The 25,059-nt window shown below is 38.8% G+C and overlaps 1 protein-coding gene across 1 annotated transcript; it reads right to left on the minus strand.

Moving 5' to 3' along the window:
• On the minus strand, positions 1-25,043 carry SGTB (small glutamine rich tetratricopeptide repeat co-chaperone beta). The gene is made up of 11 exons (XM_055699070.1): positions 24,927-25,043; positions 23,587-23,713; positions 18,537-18,640; positions 17,688-17,757; positions 12,860-12,959; positions 10,536-10,640; positions 7,568-7,706; positions 7,418-7,480; positions 5,243-5,280; positions 4,912-4,995; positions 1-3,483 (listed from the first exon to the last, which is right to left on the minus strand). Exons 2-11 carry the CDS (start codon positions 23,684-23,686, stop codon positions 3,372-3,374), a joined length of 915 nt encoding a protein of 304 aa, XP_055555045.1. The 5' UTR covers positions 23,687-23,713; positions 24,927-25,043; the 3' UTR covers positions 1-3,371.
• Between the last annotated feature and the right edge of the window lie 16 nt (positions 25,044-25,059).

Raw genomic sequence — 25,059 nt, forward strand, 5'->3', positions numbered from 1 at the left:
TCCAGACAAAAAAAGTAAATAACTTTATTTATAATCTGTTTTCAAGTTAAACTTACACAAGTTGAAGGAGATGTAACCATATGGTAATAAGAGGTAGGAGAGATACAGAAATGGTAGACAAGTTCCATTTTACTAGTATGACATTCTGTAGCCCTAAACGGCGTTATGAATCCCAAGGTGCAGACTTTAGTTCTTTCTCAGTATGCATGAGTGATTTTACTTTGTACTTGTTACAAAACTGAAAGTGCAACTGCAACAATTTCTAAGCTGAATATTTCATTAGGTCTGTTGTATAATTAGGCATAGTTAGAAGAATATACTTCCATGCAAGCAGGTTACAGGAGTTTACAATTAAGAGTGCAAAACATTTTCTTCTCTAACAATTATCACACTTACGCTGATAGAACAGTAATGACACAAAACCTATTAGGTATTAAATGCATATTTGCTCAGTTAAATAATAAACTGCAATTGACCTTAAATTAAAGCAGTATTTATGGGCATAGTGGCTTACTACTTGATCTAGGAGGATGAAAAATTTTAGTGCAAAATAAAGTGCAGTTTTTACACAGGAAGAGATCCCATCCTCACCCTGTGACTAAGATATAGTATGACTGTGAAACAATCTAGCCTATTCAAGGCAAAATACTTTAGCATAAATGATCCCTCTGTTCCTGGTTTCAATGGAAAAGCATGTAATGACAATTCCTGTTATTGGTTTCACTGTTTTTTATTTAGGCTATAAAGCCTTTTCTGTTAATATACAAGCAGCAAAGAACATTTGCAAGTTAAGTATTGTGCCATTTGTAGCACATTCCTTAAGGGTTAGCTTATGCCATCAGTATTTTTAATAAATACTCTGGTTACATATCTGTCCTGGAACAAAACCTAGACATGACAATATTGTAGTATGTGAAATGAAAGTTACCACTCAATAAAGATTATTTCAAGAGTAGTTTTCAGATAACTCACCAAAGCTTCATCCCATTTAATCTTGGGGATAGTTCTCCCATAAATCCAGTAATCTATAGGGCTTGTACTTGACAGTACAACTTCTACAGCCAGTCTTTGAATATTATCAAATTTTTGTAGTTTGTAAGGAGATCTCGAGAGGATCTTGACACTTTGTCTTAAAAGTAGAAAAAAAAAAAAAGTAGAAGAAAGGTACCGACCACATGAAGACTGCCATCATACAGTAAGGATAAACTGAGTGAGACAGATACTGCAGTGCTTTGCACTCCACTCTGGATTTCAGAGTTCTCCTTACTGAAGTCAGTAAAACTTGCTTTGAACAGTTGAAAATATGGAAGAGAATTAAGGGGAATGGGGAAGTTTTAACAAGAGAAATACCAGGAGCAATATTTCTCTGCTGACACAACACACTACTACAAGCAGTGTTTGTACAGTAGTTGTAGCCCCTCTACAGCCTGCATTGATCTTTCTTTTAAGTTGTATCCAGTACTGTTACATGTAACTCAACTTAAGTAGCAGTTTTCTTGAACGGATTAGATTCAGGATCTGAGGTACCTCTGAAAAAAAGGTCCTGTTAAGTATTTTCTTTGTCATGAGGTGCTATATCAGAAGCTGTTACTTGGAAATCTATTTAATGTAAAGCTTAAGTATCTTTACAGCCTCAAAAAGGCAGCTACAGCAGCCATATAGAGAAACTAAAAAAGCATTTTAATGCTGCGTATGGGCAAGCTCTATTGAATAAAGTATGAAATGTCTTCAAAGTTGTTTAAGTTGCTCTGTTAAGCTTTACCTCTTTATTCAACAGGTGGTAATACGTATTTCCTATTTTTTTGTTTTCTCCGAGTCTTTTCTTCTTGGATCAGCTGCATTTCTCCCCCATTTTAATAAGGGAAAAATCATACGATAGATGTGCAACTAGCATATGTTAGTCAAGTATGTGACTTAACACAAAATTTGTGTTTGCTTCTATCAGAAGTGCTCTTTTTTGACCACAAGGTAAATCAGATATAAAGCCTGAAGTCTAGGAGTTCCTCTGTATTTCTCCATTTTGGAGTCTGTTACTACTCTACCACATGCCTTCTCCAGTCTTACTGGCCAGCAGAGATCACATTGTCTTAGGAATCAAAGCAGGCTCCTCAAATTAGTTTGGATATACAAAGAAGAACTGTGAGCGCTGAGAACCTCCCTGGAGTAAAAACAAGTGTGCCTTGTACCAGAAAGCAGTGTGAACAGTAAGCAGAATAAAAAAACCACAACATAATAAAAATACAGAAGAGTAGTGGTCTCTGAAAGAGTAAGATTAACTGAGCAAGAAAAGGTGGGGTTAAGAACAGAAATACCATAGAGTGAAAAAAAAAAAATTAACTTGGCCATATATAACCATCACTTAATATAGACATGTGTGGTGAAAATTAAAAAAACATAATTGTTTAAACCATTGATTTATCACACAGGAATAGAAAAAGAATCCTTTCTGAGGCAGTTATTTTTTGATCAATTTTCAGTACTAGTTATCTGTACAGTCACAGGATCAGTTTTAGCTTATTACAGTTAAGAATTTTAAGCTTATATTAAATACTGCATACATATGGAATGTAATACAGTTTGCCACGCCTAGGAAAATAGTGCCATAATGCTGACCTCCAGGGCTACCGTCATGATTTGAGGGTATACATGGCAGTAGAAAAGCCTAAAACTTCTTAATGCTTTTTCCTATCCCAAGCTGAGTCACACTTTAATTTATGTGTATTATTCTGCTCAGGATTAGTGTCTTCTCTTTTCCTACAGTTTGTGATACTCCTTCATATGCACTTATCTCCCTCCTTCCTGCCCAATGAAGTTGAAAAATATTTCAAAGTTACCCATGACAGCCCCTCCACAGACTTAAAGAAACAGACTTTTCAAGCAGTAGGTTTAAGTCACACTCTATACTCCAACACCAATTTATGGGCATTATAAAGGGGGCATATCAGATGGGCCTGTTGCTTCAGTATTTGACAGGGAGTCAGCCATAACGATTTTCTCCATAACAATAAATGCCTTTTGCACTGGGATTTTAGAATTAAACTGTTAGGCATGATCAGCCCACTACAAAACTCCTCCCTACTCAGTAGCCCTGGAGATCAATCTAATGCACATACTGAAAATTACTTGTACTTAGGGATTTTAATAGAACACCTATTTAGTGTATTAATTTTCAGAGGAGTAACTATACATAAACGATATGTTCCAAGTTATGTGCAATAGATCTGTTTAACAGATTTATTCTTGTTTTCAAACACGCACAAAGAGTTTTCTGTCTTCTATTCAAGCAGAAGAGTTACAACGGTGCTTTTGCTACTAACTATGGTATGCATTTTAGGGTTATATACCATTCCAATTCACATGCTTCCTTTAAGTCAGGAATGCTCTTCAGTGCTGCCACTGAAAGATCTGCTCCGGACATGATTTCTCAGTTGCTCTATGAGCTCTGGATTCTGCTGCTGTATCTGTTGTGCAAACTGCTGCCCCCTGTGTCGAACAGTTTTAAGATCAACATGTGAAAAAAACCTGACAAGCAGCATTTATAAGAAAACAGGATATCCCAATACAACTGAAAGGTGCATTATATGCAAGTTAAGATTAAAGATAACATTGTAAGACTATGCAGGAAAGCTGTAGCATTATGACTTTATCTAGGTAAAGTCTCTCCAGACAGGATTATCAGCTTTTCATTTTCACTCTTTAGGACTACTACTTAGTAACACTAAGGAAAAAGCATTACTATACTCAGTAAACTAAAATTTAGCAACAAATCTGCTGCAGTGATTTGCTCCCTTTTTTTGGAGAGGATCTATTGTAGTTGTTTAAGATTACCACTCTTGTAGCTGGAGTGCAGCCTTATATTAGTTTCTCCAGAAACACACTGTGCTGCTGCTGACTTGTACTTATGAGCAAGACATCATTAGTAGAAAGTAGGCATACAATTATGTCTTGTATGACTGAAATAATGACAGATCCATCTCCATAAGAACTGTAGCTTAAAGAGTTAAATTAATAGGTAAGATTAATTCCATGTAAAAGATAAGCATAACACTGGTTTACCAGAAAAAGCAAGTAAATCATACTGCTTTGTGAACAGCCTGGCAAGGCTTCTCTGTAACTTCTGCATTTTGCCCAAGTAGCAGATTATCAAGACTCCTTTAAACCACAGTGCAGGTTGAAGGAGAGCCACCATTTTCACAGATCTAGGTGTAGCACATGGTTTTTGTGAAAACAGCCCTTGATTTTGTGAGGTCCCATTCCTGTCTGTGTATACATGTATATACACATACAGTTTTTGCCCTAAAGGCGCAAAACTTAAAAATAGGTTGAAACTGGCTAGAATGCTGAAATAAAGTAAAATTGTATGCCCTTCAAGAGGTCTTGTCATATAAGGAAATAGTATGTTTTTGTGCAGACTTTTCCCAGATGGATTACTGTTGCGCTATAAAAGCTTTGGATCCTGTTTTCCTGAGCTGCTCCTCATGATACTGAGTTCCTTGAAGCCTTCCTCAGCTAAATGGAGGGATGCCAGAGCAGAATTTGTTGCAACCTGTGCTAAGTAAATCTGTAGCTTTTCTAACTAGTGTCTGGGATGTCAGGTAGTAAATATCAACACAATTTGAAAGCACCTGTACTTAAGATTTAGAGAGGCATTTTCACTAAGTGGCATTTAGAAGGTAAACGGTCAATGAGAACCAGAAAGTGAAACTGAGCACGAAGTTCAGTCATTCCAGTTGATGGAAATGTACAAAGCAAGCAAACAAGATAGTGGAAAGTAAGTTCTCAGTTTTAATAATAATCAGGCATACAATGAGGATAGGCCACAGTATAACTGGCTTGACACTATCCCTTTTAAACAGATGTTGCACAATGATGCTTCTACAAATGTAACAGAACTATACGATTCTTACTTACGCATGGATCAGGCTGGACAAATCTGACAGGCCACCAACACCTGCAGCAGGGCCACCAATGGCGTTTGACATCATCCCCGACATCCTGGAACAGTTAGCACAGTGTTGGCATTAGGGTATGCAGGAACCTTTACAGTAAGCAATAAACAAAAGTTCCTTCTTTGAATTGCTGGGAGGAAATAAACTGCAAGAGGAAAAACCTGCAGTAGTTTTACATACAGTAAGCAAAAATAAAATTACATTTTCAGGAATACAGCGCTATCCACCTTTTCTCTTATTAATTCAAACCCCTAAAGAGACTTGTTGTAATGATGCTCCATTTTAATACTTACAATTGTTGAACTTGAGGATTCTGCATTAAGCTTGCTGCCTAGAATAGACAATATATAGGTGAAATTATAACACATTTACTACTTAGGTATCACTGTGGAAACTCTGAGAAAAAAACCACCCAAACCCACATGCTGTATTCTTTGTTTTATCTAAGACTTCACCTAGGTTTATGTGCACAGAGGTGCATGGTCCCCAGCAAGACCAGTTATTAGACCAACACTGCTTCAAGGATATGAAGCTGAGACGATTTGTTACATGTTAGATAAAAAACAGTGGTTGCCGAGTCAGACATGAAAAACAAGACTACAATAAACATGAAAACCCAGTACCAGAAAACTAAAAAAAAACCCTAAAAAAACCAAACCCCAAAACCAAACCCCTAAAAAACCCAACACATACTGGGAGAAAAAAACCCACAACTTCCAAAGACAAAGGTTTTCTGTTGGGCTTTTTGGAAAAAGGTCTGTATTTTGTTGATTCCTGGCTTGGATAAATCAGTTTTGCAGCTACTGTTACTACTAGGTATAAACTGTTAACATTAAAGCCACAAAATATTGCAGAGTAAACCCGTGTGTGAACTTGCTTTGTGGCATGCTTTTGTGGTAACATGTACGTTCTGTGGTAACTGCCTATCTTCTTACTTTGTAGTAACTGTAAGTTCATTTAAATTTCTCATTCATAAGAGACCTCAAAAATTATATTGTGTTTACCACAGTGTAAGCCTGTATACAGACAGATACTATAGAATAAACCAGGGGATGTTTTAAAGTTAGTAACATAATTCCTACAGACATCAGTGTCTGTATGAACACAAGATCAACAGACACAATGCAGTATCTGCTTATTCACTTTCTTATTAAATGTACTACAAAAATCAAATATGTACAATATTCATTTTATGATCAATATATGTCTACATAGATATATCAAAAATAAACCAACTCTTATTCTTGAGTCTACAGTTGGCTATAAAATGCCACATTCGGGTCAGTTCTATGGGTAATACAGGATTTTTTGTCTTTCTTCCATCGGTAACAAGTCTGATCTAGGTTAGGGGCCCAAAATGGAGAGTAGAAGTAACCATCTTGAGGTCAGACAGTGAGTCAGGTTTTTTTCTTAAAGACAAAAACTACGCCACAGGAAAATAATTATTTTGTTCCTGGCTGAATGCCCTGTGTTCTATCCACTTGACCAGGCATCTTCTGGAAATAAAGGAAAAAATCCTTTCCCCATAGTTAGCTCCATATTGAAGAGTACATCTTTTGTCTCTGAACAGATGCAGACTGAGTCATGTGGCCAATGCAGTGGTACACAGAGTTCCAGTGCCATTTAATTACTAAAGCCATCAGAGAACGCACTCGGTTCTTCCTTGCCTACCATCTCTGCTATTGTGACCATAGTATCAGACCAGATGTATTGATCTCTCTTGCATACAGTGCACTTTTACACCGAAGCACCGACTGAAACATCCTGTCTTAATGAAGCTACCAGAGGGGCAGTAAACTTTTAACTGAGTTGTCAAAGGAAATAAGTATTTTTTGCATTTTTTCTCTAAATTCCATTCTTCAAAGTTAATTAATACCATTTAGCTAAGAAAGCGGTGCCTGGAGAAAAACTACAGAGGGACAAAGCCACCATTTGCCATTGTACTGGAAGTAAAGGAATGCACTATATGTTATTTATATTCATTGTCTGCACATGGCATGAAGTTTTGTGCACTTAAGGATGTCAGTGATAATTTGACAGAGTAAGAACAGAAGGGTCTCTTAGGTAGTTCTCGCCAAGCAGAGTTACTTTAGTCTTGGGAAGACCGCATCTGAATCAACTGCTATTCACTTCAGAGGTGACTTCTTTGTGTTTGTTAACTGCTACATGTAGAACAGAAATTTTCACCATGCTGTTGACAAGTGCCATCTACAAAACCAGCGTAGCTAATCTATGCATGTTGTTGTTCATAAGTAAGATAGAAACAATTGGAAATAAAGACAGGCATTATAGGAGATTTCTGCTTCGCTTCTTGTTTTCAGTGCAAAATGACTTAGAAAATTTAAATTCAGTATAATGAAATCATTGTAGTCATAAAAAGCGTTAAAATTACTTGAGCTATTAAACAAGAGTTGTTCTTAGAACTTCAGTTTTAAAACAGTATAATGTAAAGCTTGAAATACACTCACCATGCTAATGAAGGCAGGATTGTTTATCAAGCTTGCCATGTCAAAACTCAGTCCAGTTCCAGTCTACAAACAAATTGCAATTGAAGATAAGCTTACCTACAAAATCCCAGTTAAAACTATTGTAAATAAATAGATACGGAGCTAACTTACAGGACTGGACATGTCTCTTAGTTTCTGTTCTGCTATTTTCAAATTTGATTTATAAGAATCATTCTCTGGATCAAGATCCAGTGCTTTTTGGTAACTGGTAACTGCTTCTTCATATTTATTCACTGAGGTCAGAGCCAACCTAATGTGAAATAAAGAAATCCTGGGTAGAACATAAATTACCATCAAAAGATAATGATACCTTCTGTTCTAAGTAAAACAGCATCTCACAACTAATTTTTAGCTTGAACACTAAGTTAAAGCTTCTACTGGTTAGTGTAAGCACTTGTTTTTGCAGAAGAGATGATCCCTCAAGAACTCATCTTGCATTGTCTGTTCCATATATATACAAGTTTCATTAAAAGTTCCTTGGTATCATCAAGTGATTTAGTCTGTATTTGAAAGCACAACTGGATCCAACATCTGTGACTTTTTGCATAAGCTCAGGAATTCCTCTTAAGTATTTCCTCCAGTCCTTCCAAAAGATTATTCAGATGGATAGCATGGGTAAGTAGGGCAAAGATACCCTTAATGTGAGTTCTGCAGCTTCAAGAAACCCAATACTGGAACCACAAATTTCAGCATAATAGATTTTTGTCTTCGGATCAGCACAAGGTTCTCCTTACAGATCTTTTACTTCAACAGCTTGACAATGGATTCTACAGGATAGCAGCAACATTCCTAAGGTACTGTAAAAAACCCTTGATTCAGGGAAATCTGCTTAATGTTTTGAAAAAGATTCTTCTCCAGCAGCTCAGGACAGCACAGGACAAATCTACTACTTTTGAAACATTATTTGCTTTCAAATTTAAAACATCATCTTTCTTCGAGCTATTCCAGAAGTCCACCTGGTTGCAGTTTCAAGTCTGTCTGCTTCTACTGTATTTTCAATTTATGCCAGCCACAAAACTAAACTGACTTTCTCTACATTTTGTGAAAGATCTGTGTAACTCACATTCACTATTTAGTACTCCAGGCTCTCTTTGGTATATCCTACACAGGCCATTGCTACACAGACTGGGTTGATAAGCCTGTGCTAATGCCCACTAACAGACCTTAGTCTTTTAACTCAGGCAAGAGAGCTGAGTGCGTTAGATACATCAGTCACAGTCATCACTCTCGGTGATGATGAGCTCAGTAACAGTATGAAACTCCAGGAGCTTCCAACAATGCTCCTTGAGGAATCCATGTAGTATCGATGCTTTCTCTCTTAACACCGTTACTCCCGTAAAAAAAACCACCAACATTCCCCTTTTGGCCTATTGACTTGACAGAATAGTTTCTGACCAGACAAGAAATGCAATTTGGCATTGCTGTGTCGCAATTGCATTTTTTTACAAGGAAAGTATGTAAAATTCTGTTTCTTGGAACACAGCACAAGTCAGAAGAGCAGGCAGCAGTTTCCTTGCTCACAATTCCTACCCAGACAAGTGCCCTCTCAGGGTCATGCTGGAAGTATTACTTTAACTATCTACCTGGCTCCCATCTGTGCATATTTCTGTGGCACTTCTGTATCTTTCTGTGACATGTAAAGAGTTTCTGTCAAATCTTGAGAAAAACTGATATGCCAGCATAATGCAATCAGAAAACACAGCTTTGTCATATAGACTTTTTTCTGCACTTGTTTTATTCAGTTATTACTAAGCAAGCACTGTTTCCTCATTCAGCCTATGCCAAAAATATTACCATATCCATCTGCTGAGTTAACAATGGCTTGTAGCTCAAAATATATCCTCTATGAAAACAACCAGACAATCAAAAAGAGAAGCTTTATTGCCTGAGAATGATCCCACTTACATTGTGTATCAAAAGGCACACTGGTTTTACACCCAGAACTCTAAAATAACCTCCAATTTCCAGTTAAATCAGCCTGTAGCTTCCCTCCATTTCACTGAAATCAGGCAATCTTGGATTGTGCTATATGAAGAAACAATCTGAAGAGAGTCAAATAGGACAAAACCAATTCAATATTCCCTAAAGTTTCAAAGTGAGTGAATTATCTTAAAAGCCAGTCAGGCTACATTTGTATTAGTAAAACTGTACCACTGAAAGTTTTCAAGTGATAGAATTCCATCATATTTGGTCTTAAATAAATGCCCCTTGCCATGGTTTTGTCCCAGGCCAACAAGCATTATCCCAGACAATTTTGGGGCATGGTTCAGAATTTAATACCAGCCAACATAATTTAGCAATAGGCAGTTTGGATGTGGCCGCTCCACACTACAAACTAGATTTTAATACCATGGACACAGGCCATTTTGTGCCAGCTGAAGCATTTTTTGATTTACTAGTGTAGATATAACCTCAGAAGCCTTATGCAGCATTCAGCCCACACCCACAATATGTTTGATTATTGCAAATGCAAAGCTACACATCCTGGAAGAATGGCTCTTCACTCAAGTAGGTATCTCATTCAGAGCATTCCTGACACTTTTTTCAGAGAGCACTTAATCAGACCCATTGCCAAAAGAGGCTATACAGTTAATCTCTCAGACATGACTGAGAAAAACTGCCAAAGGTACATGGCTTAGGCTTGCTAAAACATCTATTTCCAAAGACCTATTGAACAGAAAAGTTAAGCCTCTGTTCCTGCTAGAGTGAAGCCCCAATACTTTTTTATAATTCTCTCTAACAGCATCATTAACACACTGTTCCATCTGCAGAATGTTGGTTATTCATAACTAGGTAGGAGGTAGAAAAAATACATCATAACTTTCTAAACTAAATCTGCAAAGTTGATAAACTGAAAGAAAAAAAATGCAAAATGATGAAATCTGATATGAAAATGCTGAGATCAACCACAATCAAAAACTTGAAGCTGACAGCCTCATAGGGTCCTCTCCAAAGAATTGCTACATTTTCAGAATAAGAATGTCAGCTAAATAAAACAACCTAGCTCCACTTATTTCAGAAAATCTACGGTGATTTACACTTGGGTCTTCAGTGTTTACTCAGATTTGTATTAGCTTACCCCATTCTCCCATACGCTTTGCTGTACTTTGGGTCTATTGCTATGGCACTCTCACAATCCTTTATTGCTTCGCTGTAGTTGTTGAGCTTACTTTGAGCAGCAGCCCTAAGAGGAAGATGGGAGGGAAGTGAGACACCTTTGTCAGAAAAACAATAAAAGGAAAAAAACCCAAGCTTAGATATTTACATGTCCATGACTAACTTCAGACACGTTTAATGTTACTGACTAAAGTCACTATTTAGGTAATGCCTCAGCTTTCCTCAAATCAAGTAGGACAAGCTCATGTTCTGAATTAAGTATGTGCTTCAGTCCATTGCTAGACTAGTGCTTTTGAGAACATGCACTCCCCTTTGAGGACACAAAAGATAAATAGTTCTTATGTTTTAGAACCAGCATATGACTATACATAAAATACATCATAAATCCTATTACAAGTAACACTCTGAAGTAATAACTTACATAAAATCATTGTTTAAGCAGATATTTTTTATACAGTTAGCATTTTCTAGCAAAAAGTACTGTTTTATTGCCATTCAGAGGAATGCTGTGGTTTTTCGCTGCTCAGTTTTTCATCCAGCAGCTCATGCTTGCAACATAAATCAGGGTAACATTTCTCAATAATCTCGGAATTACTACACTACAATTGCATCTCTATACAAGACAAATACTAAGGGCTGAAGACCTTTATACAACAATATTAGAGACTTGCCCAAATTAAAAAGGACATTGGAACAGGTTAATAATTGAAATTTCCCATGCTTAATCTCCATGTGTTTGAACAAAAAATGTTTTCTCCATATTTACAAAAAATTTATATGGGCAGTTAAAACTTCTAGGGCATCTCAGGTCTCTCTTTTTCTCGCTGGTGTGAGTAAAAAGCAATACTGTTGAAGGCAATACATCTCCACTGCTCCCAAACTAGCTTAAGAAAGATAAGAATAAGGCCTATGTTTATTCAAATACTGCATTACTCCAGGCAACTGTCTTTTTAAATAACTTCATACAATACTGTGGTTACTGACATCAAGATTAATTTTGGTCCTCAGAAATGTGGTATGTGATGACACAGCACACAGAGTGAAGTATTTCTGCTTTTGCTGATTACAGACTTGGTGCTTAAGCCCATGCTACTAAGGAAACTTTCAGTGATTTTGGAAGGCTTTTGAATCTGGTCTTATATTTCCATTTTATACCTAAAATCACTTATGTGATAACTTTTCTCAAGGAAAATAAATGATTCACACTTTGAACTGCCATCTGAAAGATGTAAAATAAGTAAACTGCGTTTTCTTTCTCTTTATGCTTGCCATGAAACACTGAATCTTTCACTTGTATTTATCACAAACTAAATTCTGCAGTAATGGAAGCACAGCTCAAAAATAGAAAAATCCACTGGGTATAGTGCCACAGGGCCAGAATGACAACAAGTCAAGATATCCTTCTGGTAACAGGGGCACTGACGAGTGTAGAGCAGAGTGGCTCCAGAGCAGGGGTCCTCAAACTGTTTAACCAGGGGGCTGGCGCGCGGATGCAGTGGCAGGCAGTCATGTGCGGCTGCTTGGTTTCCCCCCCCAACACCCAGCGGGGGTGGGGCAGGGGGGTCTGTAAATACTGGGGGCCGGACTGAGGGCCCTGGGGGTCGTACCGGACCCCTGGGCCGTAGTTTGAGGACCCCTGCTCTAAAGGCAGGCTGCTTCCAGCAGGCTCACAGACTATACTGCCTTTGCTCTTATGCTGGTCTTCTGGGTAGTATACTGAAAGAGCATACTTCTGCTGCTGGGTTAACATGCACTTCCAGACTTCACATGCTCCCATGTCACTGTGTCTTCACTATGAAACTTCACAATGAAACTAACAGCAGCAGCCTTGTTATTTTTCAAGAGGTCATGCATAAAATGCTGTGTATTTATACAACGCTTAAAATCTCCAAAGTGGTATTCCTACAATGATATTTTTTCCAGGGAAAGTCCGTATTAGGGGAGATAGAGATGGCAGCTGAGTCACTAGAACATCAGAAAAAAAGGCTCTTACTACTCTCAACTGGGAAGCACAGCCTATGTTATGATTTAATATAGACAATTTAACTCACAAAAATCTGATCTTAAGTGTTACAAGTAATTTGAAAGCCCGTATCACACCTTTCACTGATAGAGATACACTGAATGAGCTCACTTCCGCTTTGGATCTTTTGTAAATTTAACATGATATATTTTTAAATAGTGGGGGTTTCATATTGTCGTGCTGTTTTGATCTACTTTACAATTTATCTTTGAATAACGTTAATGAAGTTTGGGAATGAAGACTGTGTATTGTTTTTATTTTACCTGTTGCAGTAATAGACTGCATTGTTTGGGTCCAGTTCTATAGCTCTAGTATAACAATCCACTGCAGCACCATAATTTTCTTCTTTCATATGATTATTACCTGAAATACATTATAAAAAGCTCTTTAGTGGTTAAAAGAAACAGTGCTGTGTATGAAAGATACAGAGCACATTACAGCATCTATATATGGTAGTTACGATTGCATTTTAATAATTTGAATAAAATTGCCATGGAATAATGCACATAAAAATATCTACTATGTCCATAAAGTTTATTATGTACGTTGTAGTCCACCCCATAAACTTTCCCCTTCTCATTTTGCTATTTTAAACTTTCCCGGTAGTTTCTGCTGTTAAGCAAAGATAACTTTGTTGAGAAGTGTAATTGTAATTGCAGTTCCACTCTAATATAGATTCATCAGTCTTAACTGTCTTTGCAAGCCTTGTAATCCAAAAGGCTGTATGTTGATTCCTTTTTGATCTTACTTTCTCACATATCCCAACAACTTGCTTTTAACTGTTCATATAACATGGAAAATCAAAAGCAAAACTAAGCACTTTTCTGAAGCTACAGAACTCAATCGTTAAGATAATGAGAAGTATGTACAGCACAGGCAATCTAAAATGATTCAGAAGAAATATTTCTCACCAACAAACCTCAGAACCTCTACTCTATAACAAAGTTTCATATTTCATATTTTTAATGTCCAGTGAAAAAACAGAAAAATACAATTTTCTATGGAAAGAAAATTCTAAAGTAAGGTCTTTCAAAACAAATGATATCTTATTCATTCTTTCTTCACCAACACAGAGCAGTCCCAGTACTTTCTTTCCTTCCCAATCACAAAGTAGTAGATAAAAAGTCCTAGTACAGAGTGCCCAAGCCTAAGATTGTCCCTGGTTCTGCAACTGCAGATCTTTGGACTGCTAAATCACACAGAAGCACTGCTTTCCCAGAAATGTCAAGAAATTACCAGGAAAGTTATAGACTTTCACTGACTTCCTTGTATTTTGGCAAAATATTTCAACTCTCTCCCAAAATAAGCAAGAGAAGGGATAAGTCAACAGGTTTCTATAGACCACAGACTGGCTGGGGTTGGAAGGGACCTCTGGAGATCATCTAGTGCAACCCCCTGCTAAAGCAGGCTCACCTACAGCAGGTTATACAGTCGCATCCAGGCAGGTTTTGAATCTCCAGAGAAGGAGACTCCACAGCCTCTCTGGGCAGCCTGTTCCAGTGCTTGGTCACCCTCAAGGTAAGGACGTTCTACCTCATATTCAGGTGGAACTTCCTGTGTTGCAGTTTGTGCCCGTTGCCCCTTGTCCTGTCACTGGGCACCACTGAAAAAAGCCTGGCCCCAGCCTCTTCACACTCGCCCTTAAGATATTTGTAGACATTGATAAGATCCCCTCCCAGTCTCCTCTTCTCCAGGCTAAGCAGGCCCAGGTCCCTCAGCCTTTCCTCAGAAGGGAGATGCTCCATCCCCCTCACCATCTCTGTAGCCCTCTGCTAGACCCTCTCCAGTAGTTGTTCCCTGTCCCTCTTGAACTGGGGCCCCCAGCAATGGACACAGCACTCCAGGTGCTGCCTCACCAGGGCAGAGCAGAGGGGGAGGATCACCTCCCTCGACCTGCTGGCCACGCTCCTCCTGATCCCCCCACGATCCCACTGGCCACCTTGGCCACAGGGCACGCTGCTGGCTCATGGGCACCTTGCTGTGCTCCAGCACTCCCAGGCCCTTCTCCGCAGAGCTGCCTTCCAGCAGGTCAGCCCCAGCCTGTGCTGGTGCGTGGGGTTGTCCCTGCCCAGGTGCAGGACCCTACACTTGCCTCTGCTGAACTTCATCAGGTTCCTCCCCACCCAACTCTCCAGCCTGTCCAGGTCTCGCTGAATGGCAGCGCAGCCTGCTGGGGTATCAGCCCCTGCTCCCAGCTCTGTATCATCAGCAAACCTGCCGAGGGGACACTCAGTCCCTTCATCCAGGTCACTGATGAGTAAGCTGACCAGGACTGGACCCAGTATTGACCCCTGGGGAACACCATGAGCTACAGGCCTCCAGCCAGACTCTGCACTGCTGATCACAACCCTCTGAGCTCTGCTGTTCAGCCAGTTCTCCATCCACCTCACAGGAAAAGCTCAGTGCAACATTTTGCCTCCGACAGAAAGCAAACCACTGTGAAGCAAGCAGTCCTAGGTGCCTGTACTAACTGAAAACAACTATACTTGTTGTGAACATGGAGAGCTTAATAAACAAAACTGGATTTAAGTAACTAAGTATCATCAAAGTAATACAAAATCACCTCTTCCAAATAGTGATATACTAGACTTACGGTCAGCAATCCTTGTCAGTGGGAAAGCAAACTGAAACTGTAATTGCATGTCTACCTTCAACATATACACAGAATGTAACCATATGTGTCTCACTTCAACAGGCCCACTATCTACACATCTTTCCTTTGATCTAAAGCAAAGGTCTGTACACTAAATACTGTTACCAGATGAAAGACTTGCAAGTTATCTGCGCTCAACAAGATTGCAGCAGTTAACCTTTCTCTAAAACAAAACCGCCATCGACTATCAAAGTTAGAATTTTCCATACTGCTCTGACCTAAGGATGACTTGGGGTACAGGGCTAAACTGGAGTTAGTATCAGTGGGCACCTTTTTTGCACTCTCTCTCCAGATCTAAACTGGCTAAAGGAAAACAGAAGAATAGCCAGACCCACAATTTCTGCTGAGATTAAGCAATTCAGGACAAAAGGAGAAGCAACAGTAATATTTTATTTTAATGCCAGACAAAAGTTCTTAAAAAAACAAACCACAAATGGTTATACTTTTGAATGTGTGCCCTCTATAATGAAAATACTACCTATTGTTACAGTTTATACTGTGGTAACACACAGATCTTTTCCGGCCAAGCCACTGTTATACTATACAAACCTGAACATAATCTGTGCTCTTACATAGCTTACATTAAGCCAAAGTGTCAAGTGATACGCAAGGGTAGGCAAGTAAATTCAAGTATTTACAAGTCTGGAGGGTACATTACTTCCTGGTTTTATAGCAACCAATAAAGAAAATTCAGCAATCTGATTTTATTTTGCCATTCATTGCCCAATTTCTACAAATCCTAGGACTAATTTAAGAGCTGAAGTGGAGCAGGCTGGTGGCTACAAAGGTAAGGGAAGTTATGTTGGTAAGGTACGATAGAAATGAGGAAATGGCATAGTTATAGAATCACATTATTACAGAAGATACAGGTCAAATGGACTTCCCCAAGTTATTGAATTTATCTCCCTAACTCAAGGCAGAAGATACTCATAACTGAAAAGAATGATAGTCGTGATAGATATTACATGTGTGAAAATGAGGAGGATTAATGACAGATCAGCATTAGAAAACAAGACAGGCAGTTTTGATTTTATTATGGGAAATTAACGAGAGGTATTTCAAGCAGTTCCAAACTACTTACTAATGCCCTGATAGCTGACACTTTAAATGGCCCTTTGTCTAAGTTTAGACCCTTCCAGTTTTTTCAGACATGGAATTGCTTTAGTAATGCCACACACAAACTAACACATAGCACACTTTAATTTCATTTCCTCAGTCCTGTGGACTGCCAGATGAAAAGACAGTCACAGATTTAAAACAGGCATTGCTCTAACACCTACACCTGGGAAGCGCTGAATATCTCTACAGTCCAATAACTATAGTGAGTGCTACAGGTACTCTTCACTTTCCATGAGCTGACAGTTAAGAGACAGCAAAATGAAAAGCCAGCATGTACTGCATGGTACATTACAACCTACAAACTAATTTTCGCTTGGGACCTAACTTTGTTTGAACTCTTATCCTTAGAACTGAAGAGCTAATGAGAAACTTCAACAATTAGGAAAACTTACTTTCAGAGGTGGTAACAGACTGCATTCATGACTACAGATGACCAGCTTTAAGATAACGGACATGGAACTCATTCTCAAAAACCCTAGAACTTTTTCCACATCATTATCCTGAATTTTTTGAGAGGATTACATCTGCCTTGCAATTAGAAACTTAATTTTTTCTATAAAACTCAAATATCTTAAAATCTAACGGGTCATAAAAAATATGATCTATAAAGCATCAATCCACCTGATAACATTTCATATCAGTTATCAGTGCTACACGCCTTTATTTTCTTCCCTTTCTTTATAATAAATGGATTATAAACGAAATGGATTCCTTCTTGAGTAGCATTAGTGAAGACTTCTACAGTACAGCTGCTTTTCCTCACGTAACAGCAGTAACACCTATCAAAGGGAAAATATACAACTGGCTTTTCTGCAGTTTTTATAGAGCACACAAAATATTTCCCATATGTGAAATAACCCTAGTAATTTCACAAGGATTTTTCTACTGGCTTCAGCTGGGTCAGCTTTTAACCAATGTTTTAATATTCAGCTAGTACATAATCTGACAACAAACAGCCTTTTCAATATAAAGTAGAAACTTGTATACCAATTCCATGGACAAACAGAAATCTACAGTATACTGAACAGTAACTGTTCATTCCTTAAAGCTTCTACTACTCAGGAACATTGCCCTGGACTTCACATGTTACCCCTTAGTTCTTAAGCAACCTCCTGAGCAAGGGAGAGAATAGACTATTTTCTTAAACCCCAGATGGAGCAAATCACTTAGCCCTCTTACAACACAACAATCACCAGAGAATACAAGCTGAAGTTTTTGTGCAGGGTGTGTATTGCCCCACTGCTATACTATCACTACCCATGCTAACTCAAAAATCTTACTAAAAGCATAAGATGTTTATTCCTATGTTTATTACAAACCTTCATCCTTCAGTTGGTCAGCCTTTTCAACATCCTCTGGTAAAGAATCTGAGAGAGGCAGCATGTCATTCTGTATGTAAATAAATCCAAGATTTTTTTCATTAAAATTTAAGCCCTGATTTTATTAAAAACTTCTTTCATTCTGGGCAGCATTGTATCAACAAGCAATCAGATTTTCTGTAGTGCACAGGAAGTATGAAAGAACTAAACATCATTAAATACCCTTAGAAGAGAAAGATAGCTTGCCTTCTACTACTAAAAAAACCTTACGGCTCACCACACATTTTAAGGAAGTCAAGGGGAAGAGAGCTGATACATTTCTACAGTCTTGATTTTCTTAGTTCTGACTTTCCTATTTGCCACCCTGGTGGTTCCTGTGCCTCCTGTACTGGGGATTCCAAATAACACGTATTATTAGCACACATTTTTAAAGTTCCCATTTTAAGGTTGGTGTTCATGGACATATTTTTAAAACTGAACAACTAAGTTATTTCCAGAAGGGAATGAGAAGCATCAACAAACTACGAATGAACTCAAGCACTTCGCAGATATTTATCCCTAGGAACTACAAAATGCTTACCTGAAGGATAAATTTTTTCAAGTGAGAATGAGACATCCAGTGCATAGTAATTTTCTGTATGGAATTATCCTTGTCTAGCTGAAGTCAGTTCTTCCCACTGCCCCAAAAGATTCTTATTCTGAAAGCTTCTATGGAAATGTCATTTTTTTCATGTTTTCCTTAAGTTTCCATGATGTCTTGACCTATACAGCACTTTAGGGTTGTGTATACAATATAAAATCTTAGCACATATTCACAGAGTAACTCTAGAATCTAAATTAAATTCTTACCTTGTGAAAAGAATTTGTGAACATTTCTATCAAATGCTGTGGAGGTGCAAGATGAGTATCTTCCAGGTTAATCTTAAAGACAGTCTCCAAACACTGAATTGCAACTTACAAGGAAGAAGAAAACAATAAAAAACTCACTAGTTTCTCAACAGAAGTGTAATTTCACTAATTCATTTATAAAGCTGTGATTCACATCCTTATTCAGCTAGTAAAAGCAGGTCTTTGGAACATAAAGAGAGATGACTTTATCCCCACAGAACTGACTTGCTGAAAAATGGCATAAGCTACACAGAATCCATACATATTTCAGCCATTATTCTTAAACCAATTTAAAACTTTTATTTCAATCATTTAGTATCTTTTTTCAAAACATAAAAATATTAGTATTTAACAAAAGCACCACAATTTGTAATACAACTATGCATGTGTCACATGCCTCACCGCAAAACACCACAACTGCCACATATTTGTGTGCCATAACAGTTGGAAGAATATGGCTCACCCTTTACGGTAAAGAATAAATGCAAGATACTTATTACTCCTTACCTTCATTAATCACAAGCCTTTATCCTATTTTTTTAAAAAAAATATCTGCACTATCCTTTCACATGTTCTGTTGTGTAAAGAATAAACAACCCTCCCAAACCTCCAATAATGCAAATACACTCACAATAAGTAATTCTACAAAAAAAGTAGATCCAAATACCTAACTTAAGTTTTCAATGTGCTCACATGTTTTTAGACAAAAGAAGATAAATTATTATATACAATTCATATAGATATATGTATTCTGTTAATCATAGTATCTCGAATTCTATCATTTTCCCTATCATCTTGGGAATCTAGTTTTTTATTAAAGTATATCATCTAAATGTTTTAGACTGAAAACTGAGGAGGAACAAAGAAGCAAAGCCTAGTTTGAAGAGAAAAATTACTTTTTTAACTCGAACTATAGATAACCAAGAGTAGCTGAATTCACATTAAGGATCAGTAAAACCTGAATCTTAGAATTTAAATTTAATTTCAGTCCAATATCAATAAAATAAATATAATTTGAATTCTTATTTACATTATAATGAACCTGAACCCTGTCACAAAATTAAAGAAGTAAAATTACTGAAAGTTAATGACAGTACCACCAACATGAGGACCCTGTTTTCTACATCACAACTGGGAGAAAAGCAGAAGTAGACTTGTAAACTGAATAGTAAAACCTGGAAGACGTCATTTCTCAGAAAACTCTGATAACATAGAATAGACATTATTCAGAAGGAGTCAAGTGTGATACAAAATTAATGTTAATAACATGCAACAATTTAATACTTTGCTAAATATGCACTCAACTTGTGCCTATAACCTATAAATGCTAAAAATGTATCAATTTGCCAGGTTCTAAATTACCCAATAAGAGTGCTGAAACATTTGGGTTAAAGCATTTTGTCTACTGATATGTAGAAAAACTTAATTCTTGTAAAGCAAGCACTCATGCTGAATTCTGAATTATATGTTAATAATACTTATTACCAAGCCTATCATAAAATCAGTGGAACTGCATATCTTGTTTTTCCTTATATAAGTTCATAGGAAGCCACTTGCCATAGTATACTTACCAATTTTCCCCTCAAACTTATTTTGACCTAAAGGCGTTCCCTTTCCTGAATGCCTCACCTCATTTGTAGTTTTGTATCAATTTCAAATACAAATCCTTCCTTTATCCTTCTCAAGGCATTAAAACTGCGAGAACAAACTCTCTCATACAGGAGATTCCTGCAAAGTGCAGCAGTGCAAATTATGCTTAAACAAAACAATTCTGAGTATGGTATTATTACTGGTAAGCACTTCCATGAAATAATCAGTTGTTACAGTGAACTCCCACAGTTATCTTTTAACTGAAAAATGGAGTTTATAACCCTTACAATCTTATCTATCACAGGTATAACAAAATTAGGATCTCTTACGGGATGAATCCATAGATTAGAATAATAACCACTAGTTAACATGCAAGTCAACAGTAGAAACCTGTGTAAAAATAAACATAGCCAAACCAGAAACTTTTCCAAATCAGAAGGTGTACTAAGTTGTGACAAGACCAACAAACTAACTTGTTTTAATGTGACATAAAAACCTGACCCCAGTAAAATCAAAGGACTGAAGATTTGGTTTTGTCTGAAAAGTATTTCAAGAGACTAGACTGCCAGCATCTCACTAACCCATTACCAAAGTGCAGCACTGTCAACTGCTGCAAGCTCAATATCATCAGTAAGCTGGGAAAGACTTGCGGTACCACATGAGCTATTAATCTAAGTTTTTTCCTGTGTCTGATTTCCAAATCAGGCCAAAGTTATATGTTCTCCCTATTATCTCCATCATCACACACACTTTCAGAGGCCTACACAGTTGCTGAAGCTTGTGCTGACCACCTTGCAAACCAGTACAGATACCTCCCTCCCTGCTGAACAGCTGGGACTCACACAAACACCTACTACCTGACAAGAGCACTTGGGCTATGCTGGAGCCCAGCTCAGCATCCCCAGTGTCACATAGCTCCAGATTTTTTTGCTGTCCAAGCACAAGTTGCAAGCAACATCAAGGCATCATAGCAGATATGAGGGATATTGATCACTGAATAATCAACATTAATTGGGCTGTTAAGGTCCATTTAGTACTTGGTGTCATCTTGCTTCAGATTACACAATAAGGCTCCCCATCTCCAGCATTACATGCATCCCTTGCCTTAAGGGATGCATTCCACTGTTTTGAAAACACTGCCTTAGAGAAATTCATAGCAGTACATTGATCTTAGAAGTAAGAAAAAAAATAAAGCCTTGTGCATGTTGTAGTGAGTTTCTGCTTTAATCCCACAGAAACAGGTGCTATAGACAAGAAATAAAAAAGAAAAAGAAACTGTAAACAGGAAAGAGAAATAACTGCCATAATATACACTGTCTAAAATGTAACCTGGAAGAAGTTTCTAGTTCACAGAACAGAGTTGAATATTTAACTACCAGAAATCTGGACCGCTGCTCTAGATCCTAAGTTACAGGAGAGTATATTTCTACAGTCTACCTTCCAGTTAGTCTGCTTTCTCAAAACAAGGCATTTTTATTCATCATGCAAGTACAAAATCCCTACAGGAAATTTACACTACCATTGACATTGCTATATGATTCAAACATACAGAATGCAGGTTATCAATATAAATGGGGTTTGAATACATGCTAGACTTCTACTGATAAAGTCTCAATTTTATTTGTAATGTTCTAACTCCTTGTGTGTTTTGTGGGGCACGGGAAGTGTTTAAATCACTTCCTGGCATAGACACTTAATCATACAGTGTTTTATTTTTTCAGAGGCACCAAGTAGATACACAAGGTACCAACGAAAAACATCAGTCAAATTTTTTCATCCCTTATACCTCCATCTAACATTAAACATTTCAGTGGGTGGGATTTGGGCTACTGCTACTCCACATGCACTAAAGATTATTTTGCACAACTAAAACAAGCCAATTATTCAGAATGCCCATCTCCTATCCTTTAACACATTGCATATGGTACCATGCTTTTGGCAGGGTACAGCTTTAAAATTAGGATTCCATATCTGTATTAAAATGGTAAATTTTGTATCACCATTTAAGCACAGCTGAGGTTTTACAATATTTTTTGTTCAGAAAACAGAATCTTAAAACTGATTCTTTTGTATTGACATTGGCTAAGGCTGGTCTAAGACAGGTTGTCAGGTAAATTTTCAGATATAACCCACTGTTTATCAGTTTTATTATAAAAGCAAAAGGAGAACTCTTCATCTCTCATTACGTGAGTTCAAAAAACATTACTTTCTTTCATAGCTGAACATCATCATAACCCAATTCAGGTTAAATTCATAGATGACTACCACTTTTCAAATGTACAAAATGCTCCAGTTTCTGATGTAAAACAAAATCTTTTGGCAGTATCCTTTGAATATCACAATACAAATGTCTCTTTCTTGCTTAGTGAACAACTACACTGTAAAACCAATAGACACTGGAAGGAAGCACACCCCAGGTTTATCTTTTTAAGTTTATGCCTCTGAGAAGCAGGACTTGACTTGCACCTCAGGGAAGGCTACTCTCTACACCGCAGACTGCGGATAACTCAGTGATCAACTGCCTGGATGTTGTTTATTGCACTGCTGGTCTTAGACTTCACTCTCTTGCTTCCAAATTCCTCCTCTGGCTGAGTGTTACAACCAAAGACTTCCTGAAGCAGTGCAGAGGTCTTTTAAATAGACACTACAAAAAGTTCACTGCAGAATTAAGACTTTTTGTTCCTCTCTGGCTTAATTCTACATTGTGATACCACCCGCTATGATGTCTCCAGGAATTAGGGAAAAGGAATAAGAGCAGTATGAAGGAGAAAGACAGACACTATGAAGTTACAAAGACTTAATGAATGTGTGTCAAAAGAGGAATACACACAGAAGTCGCTCTTTCTGTAGCTACGTCTACAGATAGATACACCTGGATGTATAATAAAAACTATACCGTACTGAAAATGAATTCACTACCGGGCACTGTTTGGAATCATTATTCAGGTGAAAAAGAAATGCAAAGCATTTATTTTATCATGAGTTCTTCCCATATACCAAAACCAATATATGGTAATTGTTTTACTTCCTCCATGGCCAGCACAGCTACTATCAGACACAAAATGCAGAAAGAAACCAAACATAAAAGTAAAGAGAAAAGGAATCAGCAGGCAAAAATCTGTGGGACACGTACACAATCATTACCATAGTCTGCACTGTAGCAGTGCTTAACTTGTGATTCAAAATATCTGTTGCTTAAGGTAGTACACATGTTGTAACTTTAGAACATTTTAAAAATGAGAGATGTTTTAAAATTAATAATCTCAGAAACATTAAGATCATGATCTTCTTCACAGATAATATTTGGTGGCAGTTTCAGTTAGGTCACTGCAGTTACTTTCTATGATAAAATACATCTAGCAATTTAATACATGTGTAGGTATTATACATGCATATATATATTAGCACCTTTATCACTTACCTTCCAAGCTTTCTTGCTCATCTGGAGTGAAAGTATCCATCTGACTCTGCTCTCTCAAGAAATGGATGACTGCATAAACCAAGCGTTTGACTGATGACATCTTGAAATTAGTGAGTTTCTCCTATGTCTTAAAAACAACAGGTTCTCTCACTTCAGAAAAACGAATGCCTAGGGTATTCCAACCTCCCATGACCCCAGTGAAAAGTACACACAATAGACTGAAAAATTACCCTTCACCAGAAAGCCCAGTAAAGTGATTCCTTGAAACAAGTGGTTAAATTGTATGGATTAGGGAGAAGTCCTACAATCATCTCCTCTAACTATCAGTAAAAGAGCACAGATTTCCTCAAGGTTAATTCCTGTGGGAGAGTTCACTGAGTCTAAAATAATTTAGTAACTTACCATTTTTATTTTTTTCTAGTTCAGATTTTATTTCTAAGACATACGTGCTTGGAAGCTGGGGCACATGCTGAAGTCAAAATCAATTTAAAAGCCACAACAATAAACATAATAACGTAAAGAAGCACACTTCAATAAAAGGTATTCTATGACACTGTGCTGCTGAACGGTTTATATTCACTTTGGACAAAAAAACTGGAACACTGACCACAGTGCACACTTGTGATCAGTGACACTACCGGCTCAGTCTGATCTGCATTCAGCATCAGTTGGGAGTTACATAACTCCAAGGAAATTTTAGTTCCAACTTACCAAGTTATTTTTCCTTAAACCACCACGATTTTAAAGGGCACAACCTCGCCCAGTCGCCAGGGAAGCCGGTGGAAAGGGCGTTAAACGAACGGGAAGACCAGGGCCAGCCCTCGCTACGTTCCTTCCCCCTACAACCCCCGAGCAAACCGACGTGCCGCCAAGCCAGGCCGAGCAGCCGCCGCCGTAGGGACGGGGCAGAGGCGGCTCCCCGCGGGACGGCTGCCGGGGACGCACCGCGGCGGCGCCCGCCGTACCCGGGCTCCCGCACGGGAGAGCCGCCGGCTCGCCCCGCCAGGCCGGCAGCGCGGGGTCCCGCCGGACGGGGCGCGCCCCCACGGGCACGGCCAGGGGCCGCGAACCCCGCCCGTGCCCCGCGGCAGGCCCGGGCCGCTCGCTCAGGCCCGAAGGACAGGGCTGCCGCGCACAAGCGGGCGCCCCGCCGCTGGCGAGCCCCCCTCGGCACCTCCGTGGACGGTGGCCGCGCCGCCCGGCCCCTCCCGCCGCCTCGGGCCCACCGAACGCACGGACGGAGCCCGCCCCGCCACCCCCGAGCGCCGGGGACGCGGGGCTCCGGGCGGGCGGCGCGCAGCCTCCCCGCCCCCGCCACAGGGACAGGGCATCGCCCTTACCGTGCGAGCCGCGGCGCGCCCGGCTTCCAACGCCGTCCCCGCCGCCGTCCGCGCCGCCGCCGGGTGGGAAGGGACAAGGGGCGTGAGGGCGGGTGCGCGCGCCGCCGCGGCGCGAGGGAGAAAGCGGAAGGGG

The sequence above is a fragment of the Falco cherrug genome, chromosome Z (genome assembly GCF_023634085.1).
Source record: "Falco cherrug isolate bFalChe1 chromosome Z, bFalChe1.pri, whole genome shotgun sequence".
NCBI classification, from domain to species: Eukaryota; Metazoa; Chordata; class Aves; order Falconiformes; family Falconidae; genus Falco; species Falco cherrug.

Excerpts from the sequence above, each read along its gene's own strand:
- SGTB (XM_055699070.1), bottom strand. The coding sequence starts at position 23,686 with ATGTCATCAGTCAAACGCTTGGTTTATGCAGTCATCCATTTCTTGAGA. Across the intron at positions 10,641-12,859 it reads GCAGTCTATTACTGCAACAG|GGCTGCTGCTCAAAGTAAGC; the intron begins GTAAAATAAAAA and ends TCTTCCTCTTAG. Across the intron at positions 7,481-7,567 it reads TAAGAGACATGTCCAGTCCT|ACTGGAACTGGACTGAGTTT; the intron begins GTAAGTTAGCTC and ends ATTTGTTTGTAG.